Source organism: Taurulus bubalis (genome assembly GCF_910589615.1).
Source record: "Taurulus bubalis genome assembly, chromosome: 1".
Lineage (NCBI taxonomy): Eukaryota > Metazoa > Chordata > Actinopteri > Perciformes > Cottidae > Taurulus > Taurulus bubalis.
In genome coordinates, this window is record NC_136589.1 from 39,842,052 (window position 1) to 39,860,336 (window position 18,285).

The following is an 18,285-nucleotide window of genomic DNA, read 5'->3' on the forward strand; positions in this document are numbered from 1 at the left end:
CAGGTCAAACTCATGTGATATTTTGATCTGATTATAGTTTGGCCTGGATATTATTTTAATGCTTTTCTCTTTTTCATCCATTTTCTTTTCCTTGTTATCATCATTCTGTTTTAAGAGACCTCTGTGTTGCCATTAGGGGGAACAACTTTTTACTATTTCATTTCATATATTTATGGGGAAAATGGTCGATCTTGATTATTTACATGAAACTGCTATCACTGACTTTCCTCCAACAGTGTCGTTGGCTACACGCTTCCACACATATTGGTCAAACCCTAATTTGTAATCTAGTCATATCCAAACTGTCTGGCTTCATTGTTCTGTCCCTGACCCAACAGACCATATCAGTACAGTTACGTCAAGGACATCCATTATGAGTCCCATTATCCTCCGCTTGAGTTATGAATAATTGCCCCCATCCTAATTTACTCCGTTCCCTTTCTTCACATTAATTGCTCAATACCGCTCTCCCACCACAAGATGGCGACACTATCAAACCAAAAAGAAAACACCAAAAACAACAACCACTTGACGACTTCTCTGCCTCAGAGACACAAAGCCAGTGACATCATCTGCGGAGGGACAGAGGGTGTGCGAAGGACAAATGTCTTGAAATGCATTACATCATTCTCCACTAATATGATAATATATCTCAGGGTCTGAGTGCGGTGCCAAGCATGAGAGGGGCCATAATCCATACAACGACTGCTTCAAATGTGAACAAGGGGATAAAATGGAAGTGATTGGTGGTGGAGAAGGAGGGAGTGCATTGCTGAAGGTTATTCCAGACATTATTCCTCAATGAGAGCAGAAGGAAAGAGGAGAGGATAATCACTATTACGTACTAAGTAAAGATGAGAAACGGAGGGTGTGTGTCCTATCTGTCTTCTGTCCTTGTCTTTCTCCCCCCCACCCCGACATGTTATTTCTTTCTTGCGTTTGCTTTGTCGTCTTCCTCATTCCCCCTCGCCCTGTCACTCAGAGGAGAGGAAAGAAGAGAAGGACTGAGGAGAGAAATGGTGATGAATGAAAAAGGGAGCATGTGAAAAAGATGTGAGAGGTGACAGAGGAGACGCATCGAGAGAGGAGAGTTGAGGAAATGAGAGGAAAAAGGAGAGATGCTGCAAAATCTGAATAGAGGAGAAGTGAGAGGGTGATTGAGGAGAAAAAAGATGAAGGAGAGAGTAGAGAGGGAAAAAGAAAGTAGAGGAGGGAAAAGTTGCAGTGATTTGAGAAGGACTGACAACATGAGAGGAGAGGAGTCCTAAAATGATGAAGCAAGAGAGGAGTACAGACAAGAAGAAGTGAAAAGAGGAATACAAACAGGAAATAGGAGGAGAGGGAACAAAGAGGTCAAGAGGTGAACAGAGAAAAGGAGGAGGGAGAGGAGAGAAGGAGAGAGGATAAACAAACATAAATGGTGAAAGGACATTAAAGAAGAAAGGGGGGCAGATTAGAGAAGTAGAGGAGGAGATAGGAGATGAAGGAAGGGGAGAAGGTTTGGGATGCGAGAGGAAGAGGAGAAAGAAGTGGTGAGAAGAGCGAAAGAAGAGGTGAAAGAAAAAGACGCAATTGAAGAAGTGGAGAAGGTAATGCAAAAATGAATGAGAAGATGAAGCAAAATAAGAGGAGAGAAGAAGAGGGAAGGGAGAACTGAAGAGATGAGGGAGGGAAAAGAGGTACAAAAGAGGAGAGAGGAGAGGAAAGAGACAACTGGATAAGATGTGAGAGGAGGAGAGGAGAGATTGTGAAAGGAGAAAAAGAGAGATAGAGAAGAGGGGAATAGAGAGATACATGAGAAGGGCTGAGAAGATGGGGCAAAAGTGGAGGTGAGGAGAGAAGAAGAGGAAAGCAAATGCATGGAAAAGACATGAGAAGAGAAGAGGAGAAGATATGATAGGAGGACTGAGGAGAGGAGAGAAATGGCAAAATGAAAGGAGAGAAGAGAGAGAGGAGGACTGAAGCAAAGAAGAAAGGAATTGAAAGAAGAGAGTGAAGGAGACGAAGGCATTGAGGGAAGATGTTCAGAGGACACTATGACGATTTTTCAGAGTGACAAGATAAGTCAAGAGACAAAAGTAGAAGTGGAGAAAGACATTAGAGGAACGCTAAAGAGATCAGGGAGGAGGGGAAGAGGACAAGTGAAAAGGAGTCGAGGGGAGAAGAGGAGGACGAGAGTGAGACTGCAGACGTCTCATTCTCCTGCAGGTGAACTGTCTGCATTGTGTGTGTGTGTGTGTGTGTGTGTGTGTGTGTGTGTGTGTGTGTGTGTGTGTGTGTGTGTGTGCTACACACTTACTGCTTTCCACCTGAGCTGAGAATCTGTCACAACAACTGTTTGGGCTCAGTCATTCATACTTTGACCTAAATAAACAGCGAAGTACCAACCTCATTCACGGCAAAGAGATTAAACCTTTTTTTTTTTATGCCACATCCTGGAGCCTCATTTCTAAAAATACTAAATATAATGTAATAAACTTAATAAACCAACATAACAATTGCATTCAAAATAAAAAATAAAGGAGCTTTTGCTGCTGTTCTTATGAAAAGCTGTGTCTTCGTTTATTTTCTGTATACTGTGGAAAAATAATTACATACAATTTGAAAAAAAAGAAGTAAGATAAAATCAAACATGAAATTAAAAAGAGGAATTCGAATAATATCTTGCAAGTTTTGTACAGTTTTTTTTCCTTGAATAAAAAGGTGAACATAATACACACGTGAACAATATATAGGGATAAAAATAAAGAAGTGGAGCATGGAGAATATATGCTTATGTGAACACCCACACTGGCCCTCTCACCTCCACGTGCTCAAGTGCAACATGGAGTCCGTCTCCCTGGTCTGATCGTCATCTTCATACGCTCAGCGACACCAAGATGAACGTCAATTACTGCTGCTCACTCGTGCAGCTGTTTCAGAGAGCAGACAGGCTCAGCAGCTGGATGAGGGACGAGCGCCGCTCGCATCCTAAGGCCACGCGATGTCTCCTCCACTCCGTCTCACCAGCTGTCCCGCTTCATACTAGGGTTTGACTGATGTGGGGTCTTTGCCAACGATATCCAACACCTTTCGAATGGAGCCAATAAGCTGAATCTCCCTGACAGGGTGGAAATGCCTTTAAAAGCATACGTTAAAATTAAAATGTAGATACTATTCTGTTACTTTTTGCCGCTCTTTAAAGGTGTGTAAAGATGACATTTGTCAGACTTTTGGAGAACAACTTGTGTTTTGGTCCACTGGCCTGTTAATCAGGCTGAATCAACATCATTTTGTTTCGCTTCTTTAGGGCCTCTACTCGTATTTTAAGTCTACTTCATTTGCCAAAAAAAGAGGCAAAAGGCACAATAAACATTTTTTCTCTCTCTCTCTCTCTCTCTCTCTCTCTCTCTCTATATATATATATATATATATATATAGAGAGAGAGAGAGACGGGTCTATAGTTTATACGAGTCTAGAGGGGTAAAGAGGCAAAACAAAATGTTGATTCGGTATGGTTAACATATTAATATAGGATTAACATATTAATATATATATATCCCTAATCTACATCAATAATAAATAATGTACAGGCAACTGATGGCCAAACCCACAAGTTGCCAGTGCCATATTCTTTCCCACCTCTACGCCATTGTTAGTTCTCATAAGGTGCGAACAATCAAAACCTTTCACAGAAATTGAGGAAATATGCATGATATCTGCTATATGCCCAAAAACAATCAGTCAAACCCTAATTTCTACAGTCCAGTGGTCCTAACACATTGATAGTGGTATGAAAGCACACACATGCGCACACACACACACACGCGCACACACACAGGAGAAACACAAATGGCTGCTGCATTTGTTTGTCTGCTCAGTGGATCTTCGCTCAGTCTCTTGCCGCTCTCTTGAGCCTCCACAAGGTAAACATCTAAATCCACGTCAGACCGTCTTGGAGCGGCACAGCATGGAACTGAGCGGTTAGCTGTGCGTCTGACCTGGTTCAAGCCTGGGTTGGCCTAGTTGAGACAGAGTTTTGGCTATTTGTGGCCTGGATGAGCAGTCGCTTTGGCCACAGACACACACACACACACACACACACACACACACACACACACACACACACACACACACGTCCTCTCGTTTTTCTTCTTCTCGCTGGGTTGATTAATCAGAACCCCCCTCCCACCCCATATCTGATAAAAAATAAAAATAAAACACTGCATATAAAAAGTTCAAACACACACTTTTTTTGACCACAGTCATTTCTTCCACCGGTGAGGGAACACCACAAAGTAATACCAAGAAAATAAGATATAAAATACAGATTTTTCAAAGGGGAATGAATGATGTCATGAAGCTCATGAAGCTATATATAAAAATTCTCTCAATACAGACTCCCTTCCCCCCAACATATACACGTTAATGCAAGCTAAGATTGTTATACCTGTACTCCATGTGATCAGCTTGGAGAACATTTGGAAGAAAGCTATGAGAGAAAGATTTGTTATGCTTTTTTATAGTTTTTTTGCATGAAAAGACAGGATCAACCTCTTAATGTGGAAGCTGGTAGGTGGCTGTTAATAATATGACACGGGTACATATGAAGAGGGGACAATGACCTGAAATATCAACTCAGTGCAGTAAACACTTGCAGATCCCATTTCAAACTACACGCCTTCTTTTAGTGCTGAACCAAATCTAAAAATCCGATTAACATTTTTGGCTTATTGTCTTCTACATATTTCTGCGCCCCTCCACTGTCAACAGATACAAGATAATGACTCAGTACCCGGATGGCCGGGCCGTGTCTTTTTTTTTGGCCTCCATGTCAAATTTAATCATTCCACGCAAGGTCATAACGACATTTCCAGTCAGATGCAAAATACTGCACGGCTACAACTCTGTAAAAAGGCTGTAAAGAGGTAATAGTATGCAGCACCAAGGCTGTGATGACCATATAAATTTAAAAGGGTGCTCCATCTGCCGTTCTTCTCTCCATAACTACTGAAATGGTTTATATAGTGACCTTGGAGCTACAAGGTTCCATCTGATAGTCACTCTAATCAGACGCGGCGTGGCTGTGGTTCCCTTTTCTCAAAGTGTTTATTCAAAATAGGGGTAATAAATACCTTTTTTTTTTGTACTGCCCCCTTAGCACAGAATTACCATAATATACTGTATCTGTGGAGGGTTGATAGGGCGGCTGATAAGTGTAAAGACTTAATGATTACCTCTCGAGTTGTGGAGGTATCTGGCTTCGCTTTCCAACCGCCGGCGTCCGGTCGCTCTTTACTTTGACTATTCAATCAAGTGCCCTTAAGTAAAGGTAACACATCGAGACAATGGCGAGTTTCAAAGACTCGTGTGCAATTTAAATAATTTTTCATTCTCAACAACTAAATAAATGTCTTCAAACTGAAGCTTTGTCAATAGTTGCAGTTGACACAGTTTATTTTGAATATAAGAAAGGCTTCCTTTTGCAACGTCTTGCTTATAATTACTCATCCAGCTGTTAATATCAGTACATGATTTGATGCTTCCAGCTTGGGACACAAGCACAATCCATCCACACTGCTTCTGCAAGCTGATCGCTGTGTGAATTTCGCCGAATCGGTAGAGGTCAGAGGTTAGGAGCGACACTTTGAACGCTGATCGTTATGAACCTGTTGTAAAGGTCAAGCACACGTGTACCAACGCTGACACAACATAGTGGTAAGAAAAAAAAAACTCAGACGTAAAATACCACCACATCTTCTGTTGCAGTGAACACACCAGTATACTTACATATAAATGTATAAAGTACCACATGAGCTAGATGGAACACTCTGAAGCTTCATCTTGATATGTTAGACCACACTTGAACCTTCTCGCTGCTCACGAGGTGCGCAGCTCAAAGTGAGCGGCCGCTCCTTCTCCATCCACCATTTTGAATGTCGTCGACGTTTTGGAAAAAAAGCCAGTCCAGTCAGAAGACCGGAAGTCAGAGAAAGAGTTTCACACCAAACAGAGGTATCCATCAAACAGATGCTGGATATTTATCATTTTTTGGAATGAAGCTCTTCACATTTTTCTAATTTTCGCCTACAACATCCACTTTAAAAACACCATCCCATCGCTTTTTAGTCTTATGTTGTTTTAAAGAAACTCAAAACGTTTCCAATAACGATCATGTCGCCACGTACACATTAAAAAGTGAGTTTCACCCAAAACGCTGAACCTTTGGTCCACAACTCCTTATAAAAATACTATAAAATGTTTCTGAATGCCATTTTTTTTCTTCTCCCCAGACGTTTCAGTATATAAATATGAAAGAAAAAAAAACTAGTCTACTGTGCAAGTGAGAGAAACAACTTGAGGATGGGGGGGAGGTATCTTTTTGTACAAATTGCAGAAATCCGTTGAGTGAAAAAGCGCTTCCGCCACACCTCGTATCACAAATGCCATTTACAGCGTTGACCTCAAGTGAAATGTTATAGAAATGCATCATGATGATTTAAAATGAGCGATGAGGAGGAGAATGAGCATAAGGAGACACTTTTTGCTACCACTCCTTTCCTCTCCACGTACAAAACCCCCTCGGTCCAGACCCCCTCACTGTCCGCTCTTTACAAAAGAAGACATACCTCAATAGTTTTGCGTGTGTTGGCACATAAGCACATTGGCACTCTGGTCGCTAACTGTACCGCTTTAAGAAGCTCCGTCCCACTTAAATCAAGGTAGATCTTGTAAGAAATGGCCACTGGGCAAGTTTGAGTGAGGAAAAGGGATCAAAAAGTGCCAAATATATATTCATCGTCCAAGCTGCCCCGTTGCTGCAATAGATCGAAACAAAGAAGTCTTTAAAGATCTGTGTGTATGTGTGTTTTTTTTGTGCAAAAATGTGTGGATCACCGAGAGTTTTGTCTGTACTGCATCATCGCACTGTGTAGGTTTGTACAAGGACATTGCTTTTAAAATGACCCAAAATCTCCATTTGCACTTATTTACAGAGATGGGGTGGGAGGAAAGATTGATGCAGGGAGACGAGCCGAGAGCACGGCGAGGAGAGCAGGAAGCAGCAGGTTCCTCGGCTCCTGGCGCTCGTCTTCAAAGTGCTCTTCTTCTTCTCTTTTGTCTCTTTTCTCTTGATTGTGACTCTCGCCGTTGCTTCTTGTTGGAGCATAAACGCTGCACGCAACAGAAAGTCTGCGCAAATGTGTGAGAATGTCGCTTTGCGCGTGTCGTGTGTATTGCTGCTAACTGTGTTATATGATATGCTGCTCACTGTTGGGGTGCTTCATTGTTCCAAAGAGTGGACTGAAATTCCATGCACTGGCTGCTATGAAAAAAAAGGAAAAGAAAATGGATTCTTGAATGTTAATGTATCTTTTTATATATTTAGGTTTTATGTGTAATAAGTACTGCAGCTGCAAAAAGCAAGTTGTGTGTATGTGTGTGAGTGTGTGTGTGTGTGTGTGTGTGTTTCTCAAACATGAGTCTGCATCCGTTGTGTGTGTTTTTGGGAATAGTCAGAGGGTGGAGACGAATACGAGAAGCGAGTGGAGGTTCCATACTGTCCCAGTCCTGTTTCAGGACTTTGTTGCCCTGGCCCGGGTCCTGGTCCCGGTCCTTGTCCTTGTCCTGGTCCCGGTCCTGGTCCTGGTCCTGGTCCCGGCCCTACTCCCGGCCCGGTCCCTTGGCCTGTTGGATACATCTCATAGGCTGGCCCTTCCTCTATGGGCGGAGCGAAGCCCATGCGGTAGCTGGGGTACTGGGAGGGGTATCCGTAGTTGTCGTAGGCCAGCTGGGTCGTGCCGTCCAGCAGGCCGCAGTCTCCGGGGTAATCGCCGGGCGATTGAAGGGTCGGATTGGGAGGCGCTTGCTGGCTCTGCGCCACCCTGGTGAAGGTGTTGAACTGGGCGTAGGTGCCGTGGGAAATCCTGGACGGGGGTCGGGGGTCGTAGCAGCCCGCCCTGGAGCCCGGCACTCCACTGGGATGAACGGCACTGGCGGCGCCGGCCGGCTGTCCGCCGGCAGCTGCAGCGGCCGGTCCGACGTTGGGGTTCGGGTTCGGGCTGCGGAACTCGCCCTGGTAGTGGATGGCGCGGGACTGCGGGCGAGCCTCGTCGTGGGTGGTGGCTCGGACGTTGTAGTAGCCGTTGGTTGGATCCTGTGATGAGAGAGAGAGAGAATATTAGTTTAATATTATTATAAGAAGCAACAACATTGGGCTGAGGGGCAAAGACACAGATACATTATGGTCTGTGCTTCAGTTAGCTGCCAGCCTCTCATGCGTATGTGTTCTCAGTCACATGGCAGGTGATGCTGGACGTTGGGGAGTAATGGTGTGTTGGAGATGCCGTGCACAGTATGTGTGTGGACACGGCACATTATGATACAACTTCTTTTGACGACATGGTTTTCCAATGCTAGATGACAGGGAGTTCACCTGGGCAGCAGCTTACTCTGGAAGAAAGGTTTCCAAAAACAAGAATGTTTCCTTCTTTAGTGTGGTTACTTTGTGGTGATGAGATTTAAAACTCCAAACCAGATCATAAAGAGATTTTAGCTCCACCCCTGAATGAGGGGCTGATAATGCTTTGACCTGGCAGAATCCTACAAATGATGCATAAAGAATAGACAACAGCTGTTTTTGGGGAACTTCCGTGGCAAGGATTGTGAAAAAAAGGTGCTATTGTTATGAAAACCAAGCTTTTAACTGCAGTGCAAACCTAAAACAAAACAGAGGAAATGTCAATTGGCACTTGATGATATGACAATGATGACCACAAAGTTCATGATATATGACGCATCATGTGCACCATGCAGGATACTACAAAAAAAAAAGCTCACCTTGAGCTCGTACTCCTCCCTGGTGTCGCTCTCGCTCCGGATGTCCTGCTTCAGGTCCATGTCGTCTTTGAACGGCTGAGTGGAGGGAGAGAGGGAAACAGAGGGCAGAAACTAAACCATCAAACAACGAAACACACACACGGAAAGAAGGGAGGGCGAGAAAAGGACAGGAGGAGGAAGAGAGGGAGGGGAGAGGAAAACAGAGTTTCAGCTTTTTCATCCCAAGAGAGTGGAAGATGAGAATCGGTTAGTTGTTGGGAAGTCTCGCCTCGCCGGTTAGACTCTCCAGGACATCTGGGGCTGAGCGCTTTTATAAAAGGAACACAATGTTATAGAGAGAGTGTGTGTCTTTGTGTGTGTGTCTGTGTTCATGTCCGGTCTTTCTGTGTGTGGGCAATTGTGGTTGTTGTGTATTTGCAAGGTTTTCTGTGCATGTGCCGTCTCTTTGTATTTACTTCAACTTTCTTGTCCATCTCTGTTTTTCTTCATCTGTACTTTTTGTACAGTACAATATGTGCTTTCTTGGTTTTGGGTCAGGTGTGTGTTTGTGTGCATATTTTTTTGTATGTGTATTTGAAGGCAAGCCTAGGGTGTGTGTGTGTCGCCCTTTGAGACGGTGTATCTGCACATTTAAGTCCATTGACCCGTGCGCCTCCTCTGCGCGGCCCCCGGTGACTCAGATGGGTGTCTACTCACTGAGTACATGGCCTTGACCATCCGCGTCGCTGTTGAGACGTCGGCCGCCTCCTCCTCCAGGCTGTGGGTCTCTTTGTTGACCGTCTCCACCTTGATGTCCGGCTTACCGAGGGTGACGCCCCGGCGACCTAAAAAAGAGAAACACGACCTCTGGTCATATTCTGGGTCAAGATAAATCTGGGTCGAGAATGTTGATTTAAAAAATAATCATGCATAATTCCTACAATACGTTCAAACAAACAAAGGTAAATGTGAGTTCAATAAACCACCAGAAGGGTTCAGCTAAGATTTTTTCCAGTTTTCTCTTTTTCGTTTCGGTCCTGACCAAAAACTATATGCAGAAACAGAAAGATTAGTATAATATTTTAAGCGAGAGGGTAAATCTTCAGCATTTTAAGCCCCTTTCAGACATGTACCTTGTTTCTGTACATAAATGTGCTGGCAAATGTACATGCTTGTCTCATATCTGAATAGGCCCCAGAGTTATTTTTACATAAATGTCACAACACTGATCTTATTACCGTATAACCTCGTAATATTTCAGAAACACTTCCACCGCGGCTCGACTCTGAATTGAGTGGCGTCACATTAACATAAAGGGCTACAGCTGCAGAAAGTTAAACATGCACGGAGGGAGAGATTAAACATATTTGTATATCATTTCATTAAAAGGCTTTTAGTTGTGTAAAACACGTTGCACTACTTTCATTCCTGGAAAGATTTTTCTTTTTTATAACTCTAAGAAGACAATATTTACAGACGATGAAACAATTTTAATGCACTTGCACACATATTATTGGCTAAAGATAGGAAAAAAAATGAAATCAATGCTGGCTTTTAAGATTGATTATAGTTTAGGTAAAAAAAAAAAAAAGTATAGTAAAAGATGAGTGGAAATATGGAGAAACTGACCTTTTCTCTACGACTTGGTTGATGGATAATACACGTGGATATGACATAGAAATGATACGTTTAAGCCAATAAAAAAACGTGCAGTTGTCAGATGATAGCCGGTTGTTGCTTTTTTTTGGCTCCAGACCGTGATCGGTCAATTCTACTCAGACTACGAACAGAAACCAGAACACTTCCGATACCGACATCTCGTCCCGCTGCCTACAGATTCTGAGCATGAATGCAGCATCTGCTCGTAGAGATTACGCCTTGTGTAACCTGAGACGGCAATACTTCTCATCTTAATCTATACATCCCGAGCACGGAAGCAGTCAATATTTGTCAACATGAACCACTCTCTTCCTTAAAAGCAAAAGATTTAAATCTGTGAAGTCTTGAGCTGCAGCTTATCGGGAGCCACGGCGATGTTTGTTTGAGTTTCTGTTTTCCAAACGGTATCTTTTTTTCTTTTCTGTGGTGGTGTTATCAGCTCTGAACCAGAAAATATACTCTTATCCCAAAGAAAATCCCTCTGGGGACTCTGCCAGTCACCTTCATTGTCTTTCCCGGTTCTTTATTTGCGTGTGGAGCTGCTCAAAAACCAAACAACTTAAAGACACCACTTGTTCTCAGCCAGCTGGTTTGGAGAAGTGCAGCTTGAGCTCATAAATGCAGAAATAACACATAGGAATGAATACACTAAATACTATCCACCATAAAATGCTTTTCTGTTCTGTTCTGTTATTTCTGTACTTTATCTGGTGTACAAGCGGCATATAAATACAATTTATTAAAAAAAAAAATCATACAATTCCATGTCAGTAGAATGAAAAGAGTACAGTAGGCGTTTTAAGGCAGTTCGCCATATTATATGAATATAAATTAATCTCATTTGAATAAAATGCCATACAGCTGGCACATGTTCCTTCCTTTTGATCGTGGAGAGGCAGAATGACAGGGAGGGTGAGTGGATGAAGGAACGACTGATGGACACACACACACACACACACCAACACACATACATTAGAGAACTACTGTGTTCACTCACTGCCTTTGCGTTGGCGGTAGAGGAAGAAGGCGAGCGCCAGTAGAAACATGAGCAGCAGAATGGAGGAGCCCACCGTACCACCGGCGATTATTCCGACTGGAACAATATCTGCAACAAATACAAGCAGAGATTTGAAGGTTTGAGGGACAACTGCTGCCTCTTTGTCAGAGAAACAAGCACAGATCCCGTGTCTTTTAAGTATAAACTGGGTGTCCTATAGCTTAAGACTGAATCTCTGAAGGCTGCGTGTATGTTGATAAGGCAAGTCAGACAAAGGATAAAAACAGCTCTCTCTCTCTCTCTCTTTCTCAAAGATGTTTTGGTAGATTTTCTGAAGCTTGAAAGCTGAACGAAAAAGAGCCAGATAAGACTGACAGAGCATGAAGACATCACTTTCTCAATGTAATGTGGCATACCAAGTCCGCTCAATAAAACGCGTAACCATCCAGAATGGACTTACAACACTCGAGGGTGGGCACTGTGTGAACATCTTGCTCAAGGGCACCTCAGTGTGGGAGGAGCCTCTTGCTCCGGGACATTTAAAGACACCATGTGGAAGCTTTCAAAGACATTCAGAAAACAATAGATTTTTTTTTAATATGTTTGAAACCTGAATTGTTTAAGTCGATGTTTGCTGACTTCATGTAGAAGTTTTCTTCTTCCTGGCCTGTTGCTGGTGTGTTACAGTAGAGGACTGTGTGTTGCATCACCCATGTGTTCGTACTTTAAGGTCTAACAAACACAATTGCAGCACTGTTTGTAATAAAACATTTGATTCGCACAGAGAGAGGACCAACTACTGGGGTCCTGTTGACCAAGAGAAGCGTCTGGAAGTCAGTCTGAGGTTAACTAACTGCATTAAATCTGCTGCTTCCATTTAGTTACATGCTCTGAATGAATTGAGTTTCCTTCCTGAGTGTTTATGTCTAGGACTCTTATTTTGAAAGGTGGAATTGGTATGCGTCGTTTTTGCCAAGGTCTGCTTTTAATAAAGCCACGTAATATTTACACTTTGTGTGAAAGTATTCATGACAAAAACAACAACATTCAAATTAATTGCACGAAAAGAATACTTTGATGTAAAGGCCTCAAGTCGAGAACGTTCACATATGTGGAAGTGGAGGTTTGATGGGTCAAACAAGCACAGGAGACCGCTGTTTGAGTCCCGTGGGAGACAAAAAGGCAACGTTGACTTATTTGACCGTATAGTTTTGTTACATAACTTCGGCACTTTACTAACTTCTGCCTGTTACGTAAGAAACGTAGTTATTTAACGTAAAAAAACATACTTGTTTGAGGGAAGAGCATAATAGTGTCGGGCCACTGACCAAGCAGCAGTATTTTAAACGTTGGTAAAAGACTTTTTAATTATCCGTTAATTTACAAAGAGTGTTACGTCCCCTGTGTCATTTTCCATGAACACTTTCATCAACTCTTAAAGTGGAGCACCAACTGATGATAACATTAATGTACGGCTTGATGCTGATCTGCTCTATTATGATGATGAACACCATAAAATACCTAACTGTGCAGCTAACCATGACATGCTACACTGTCACATTGAACTGCCACGATCACAGTTTTTTTCCCCCATACCTGTCTCCTCCAGGGTGATGATCATGGTCCCGGGTCCGAAGGCGTTCCAGGCGGTGCAGTTGTAGGGCGAGTGGAAGTCAGACTCCATGACGTTGTTGATAGTGAGGGTGGAGACGACGGCCCCGCCCTGGGATGGAGGTTTGCTCTGCTCCACAGTGTACCTCTCCATCAGGGTGCCCTTCTCCTTCTCCCACACGTTCTCCTTCCACGCCCAGACCTGAGACACGCAGTTTGAGAAGGCTGATTTAGAGTCTTTCTCTGACGACTGACACACGTTGGTGCAGGAACTTGACCAATCAATAGAGAGGAGGATAAAACACGGCCTGCATAATGTATGTGTTTAAATGTGTTAATCTCTCATGAGCCACAGTGTGGTCTGAGATCCTCATAAAGGCGTCTCCCTGCCAAATATCTTAGGTTAAAGTTACTTCAAGGAACCTTTAACTGGTTGTGAAACAGTCTCAATGGAAAACGGATGCCTCTATATGACCTACATAAGTAAAGGAGACCAGCAGCCATAAGCTAGCTTGGCTATTTCTCAAGGGCGTAAGTTTGGTCTCAGCATTCGTATATCTCTTTTCCTTTTGGGTGGCATTTTCCTATCTACAAAGCACAAAAGGGTCAATAATATCAATGCTGAGACCAAACAAAATACTAATATGAGGCTTTATTATTTCCTGGCGTATAGCTTACCGCCACTGACTCGCCACTTTAAACGAAAGCATCTTGTCTCGTAGTCTCGAGGGGGCATTGGAAAACATGTTTCCAAGTTTCTATACTATTTCCAAGTTTCTATACTATTACAGATATGAGTGAGTTTCCAAATATATTGCGCAAACTTTGGTCATGACTAGTCCCTATGGACCATATGCAATCCTAAGCCCTTGCTATTTCTATATCGCGCTTGTCATCAGGGCCACCGGTTTGGATTCTGGAGGAAACCAGATGAAATCACACAGGTTCACCAGAAACTCCTTCAGCGGAGCCTCTAGCAGTGACTTTATATTCCCTTTAACATGCTGTCGTAGTCCCTTTTTTGAGTTGTAAAGCGTTCCGTAAATGCGTTGAATAAGTTGTATACACGGTTATATAAACACATGCATGTGACCAATGGTTCAAGGCACAGAGCACTTTGCAGGCAAAACTGGTTTTCAAACTCTGTATGTGTGATCTGCCACTTCAAAAGGATTGCATTAAAATGGTTAGGCAGGTTTACATCCATTTAGAATTCAGATAAGATCAAAGGCTTGGGGAATCTGTACACTAAAACATTTGCAAATCTATAAATCTGTTCATAATCAACACAGCAGGAAAAGTCCTTCAAGCTGGTATGGAGCCGGAGTGATGAAGACGCAGTTTGCAATATGTTTGATTTGTTTGATTTTTATCTAAACTCCACTTTATACGGCCGCAATAACCCGATTTCCCCTCGGGGATCAATAATGCTAATTTCACATTATCTTATCTTCTATCTATTAACAACAATCGACTCACACAAACACACACACACACACACACACACACACACACACACACACACATATATATATATATATATATATATATATATATATATATATATATATATATAATCACAAGTAAACACTCAGCAAACAGATGGGCTGGTGTTAAAAGTTAAAGGAAACTAAAGTGAGTCTGGGCAGAAAGTTTATTTTTAAGCAAAACAAATTATATTCTCACACCTTGATACATATGTATTTTTGTTCTCCCGGTGCAGTATGTGCCTAATTAAAGTTTTCAGAGGTTTGGAGTCTCAAAGTCTCAAGTCTCTTTTTTTTTTTCTCACAAATAAACCAGAACAGACACACACACACACACACACACACACACACACACACACACACACACACACACACACACACACACACACACACACACACACACAAAACAACTCAAGCACGGTTCTTCCTACTTAAAATCTGCTGAGGTAGAAATTTGAAGGGGTATTAAATATGGAACATGATGATATCAAATATACATAGAGCCATATGTTAGGCTAAAGTACCTTTTAACCTGTTTAAAAAAATGTGATCAAGAGGGGATGAGGGAGAAATAAAAAGCACCAAAAATCAGCTTTTTTGTGTTCCTTTTTTTCTTCTTTTTTTCCCACAATGATTTTATTGCACCACCTCCGTCTGGATTTCTGTCTCTCACTTTCTCACTTTCTTATTGCCTCTATTACTATACACACACACACACACACACACACACACACACACACACACACACACACACACACACACACACACTCCATATTTTATAAGTCCTTGTGTCTCTGCATTAAGCCGAGACTACAATGTCGTATCACATTATACGCTCTGAGCTCTCTGCCGGTGCGGCTTCCTAAAAGCTCTGATTTCTGTCATGTTGGCACTGCACAATTGGATAATTGACGCTGAAAGGTACAGAATTTTTACTCTCCCTTCATCTCTCTCTCTCCCGCTCGTTCTAGCCTTCAAAACTCAAACGTTGCTGCGACGCTTTTTTGGGTGATTTGCGAGCATAATGGTATTTTTTTTATTTATTTACAGGTGAGGGTTTATTTCAGATACCATAACGCTTTTTGTAACTCATATAATGCAAAGGCACTCTCCATTGATCGAGTATTGCACTCAGCGACTTTAAAGAAAAGACGGGAATGAAAAACCTTGCGTGTATTTCTGCGGTTACGGCACATTTAGGAGGATATTCCATTACAGTTTGCTGGTGAGGCAATCTGTGGGAACAATTTCTTATAGAGAAAAGATGGCTCCCACTTTGCGAGGGACCAGTGAATTGGAACGGTTTTGGCTGGTTGGTCCAATTCATACTAAAATCAAGATTGTATGGACGCTGCACTGACAATTTCATGGTGAAGATAACTAAAAAACTATAACTATAAGTAACACCAGCCGCGCTCTCCTTTCTTTCATGAATTCTTGATGCTATCTGCTGCACTCCCAACATTTCCAGTGCCGCGCGTCTCTTTCATTTCAAGCAGACACTACAGCAGCTGTTTTTGATGAGTCACACCTTCCGCCACAGAGGAGGAACAGATTGTTCTCGCAGACTCGTGACACAGTCGGGGGAACAATGGCACTTGTGCCAATCGCTAAGCTCGTAAAAAAACACAAGCGAGCGGGAACAGAGAGAGCCAAAAACTGTCTCGTGTTCGGGGTCGAGCGAGGAGGCGGCGTGATCGGGATCAGGATCTGAGACGGGGCGAGCGCCTCTGCAGCAGATTACAACTTCCAAGGATGGACTTACAATCTTATCGGGTGGGGGGGTGCTCGCGATGTAACACTTGATCTCTCCTCGCTCCCCTCTGACGGAGTACTGGACCGATTCACTGGAGATGATGGGGGGGCCTGAGCGAGGGAGGCAGGACGAGAGAGAGAGAGAGAGAGAGAGAGAGAGAGACAAAAGAGGATTACTTCAACAAATCAGAAGGTTTGCATTCAACGTATATGCTGCATTCAGATCAGAATCAGGTAGACCAGATGTTATTTTAGTGGACGAGAGCAGGACGATAAAATTATGTAGAGGCCAGCAGAAAATACCTGCAACGATAAACTGGAAAACTATATTTGTGGTGAGATTAATTTGTGTATAAATCACAAAATGCGTTTTGTGAATCCTTCAGTGTGCGTTCTTTACTGTTGGGACTGATCCGACCCCGTAGACATGCAGGTCCTTTAACGTAATCCAGTCCGCTAAGTGAACGAGTGCCGGCGTAGCCACTAGCTCACGGAGCTCAAGGACGAGCCAGTGAATGTCACACTTTGTCCGTTGGCGGAGATTTAAGGAGCATTTGTGAACTCGCGTTTCGCCATTGTGTTCTTGGAGAATCCGTTTTTGATTTATTAAGTAAGATCCAGTCTCTCGGGGGAGAGAGTTTTGACATTGAAATGTTGGCTTCGGGCCCGTTTAGGGATGAAACATTAGCGGTGGGGTTTGGGTCAGGCTTGGGCTTGAATGAATCAGGCTGGTTTCCCATAATGCACTGCCCTCTGTACATCCGCTGGCTACAGCAACACATGCATGATGTATAGATTATAGATTTAACACATTATGGAGGTGTGGGTTCATTATTCAAATGTTTGACACAGAAGAAGGGCTTTCCAGTGTATAAGAAGATCTGTTCTACACGTTTTATTCTTAAATAACCTTTGCTGGTGTTTATACATAAATAGCAGAGTAATTAGATAGTAACTGACCGTTGACAGTGAGCGTAACCTCAGTCTCTCCCACACCGATCCGGGGCACGATGGCCTTGCAGACATACTGGCCGGCATCGGCCTGGCTCACTGACTTCAAATACAGCTGGTTGTTGTTGCTGAGCACCTGGACACACATAAACAAGAATAAGTATGCACGAGAAGCCGGAGAGTAGCTTCGTAAGTGTGGGTGGAAACAGACAGGCCGCAGACTGAAGAGGGAGGGAGATCTATATTTAATTCATAAAACATGTTGATTTACTCAGCAGGCTCCATTAGGTTTTTTTTTCTTTTCTGGAGCTTTTCCGAACTTGTTAGTCATGAATAAAAGATTTAAGATATGAAGACGGAGTCTTATACCGTGTGCTGTACAACTGAGCAAACATGTATGAAGTCATTGGAAATGTATTTAGATTTGGATTGGGGTTTTCTGAAGGATTTGACCGTAGTGATCTGGCATGAATACAAAAAGTAGGGTTCAAGGTCAAAGGTCAGGGGAAGGATTAACGGTTTGTTCTCACCATGCTGGAGCCCTTCTTGGTCCAGGTGAGGGTGAGAGGGGGGTTCCCAGACCACTTGCAGTTCAGAGTGACGTCGGAGTCCACATCGACCGTCACTGGCCGAGGCTCCACTACCAGGATTGGGCCAACTGGAAGAGAGCATGAGAGTTAAAACCCATGTACGCAGACAGCGTTTAATGAAATAGAGACTTGTCTGATCACCAAGTTGCTGAAATTAATAAAATACTATATACAAATACAATAATTGAGAATATATTGTGCACTCTCCTTGGGGAAACTGTGCATGTCTTATCAGAAAGCCAGGCATGTTTTTGTATATTTTCCTCTTCTTTAAATGATATATCGTTAAAAAAAGATTTTGTGTATGTCACATTACATTTTTTTTTTAATCTAAATATTTTCAGTTCATAGTTGTTTCATTCCATGGACTATATTTACATATAGAATTTGACAATAGATGCCATGAGGCTTTGTTGAATTGAACTGCCTGACAGAAAA

At 42.8% G+C, this 18,285-nt stretch overlaps 1 protein-coding gene across 2 annotated transcripts in view; it reads right to left on the reverse strand.

Annotated features, from left to right (window-relative positions):
- Nucleotides 1-7,451: 7,451 nt before the first annotated feature.
- The window catches only part of kirrel1b (kirre like nephrin family adhesion molecule 1b), a gene marked incomplete at both ends in the record, with an annotated part of 62,008 nt that continues 51,174 nt past the window's right edge, over nt 7,452-18,285 (reverse strand). Inside the window, 8 exons of one of the 2 annotated variants that reach the window (XM_079237460.1) lie at nt 7,452-8,135; nt 8,819-8,893; nt 9,515-9,642; nt 11,454-11,561; nt 13,050-13,266; nt 16,317-16,417; nt 17,267-17,393; nt 17,788-17,915. In XM_079237460.1, the coding sequence (XP_079093586.1) occupies nt 7,452-8,135; nt 8,819-8,893; nt 9,515-9,642; nt 11,454-11,561; nt 13,050-13,266; nt 16,317-16,417; nt 17,267-17,393; nt 17,788-17,915 (1,568 nt within the window). Of the gene's footprint in view, nt 8,136-8,818; nt 8,930-9,514; nt 9,643-11,453; nt 11,562-13,049; nt 13,267-16,316; nt 16,418-17,266; nt 17,394-17,787; nt 17,916-18,285 lie in introns of both variants that reach the window. The other variant, XM_079237459.1, reaches the window with a different exon arrangement.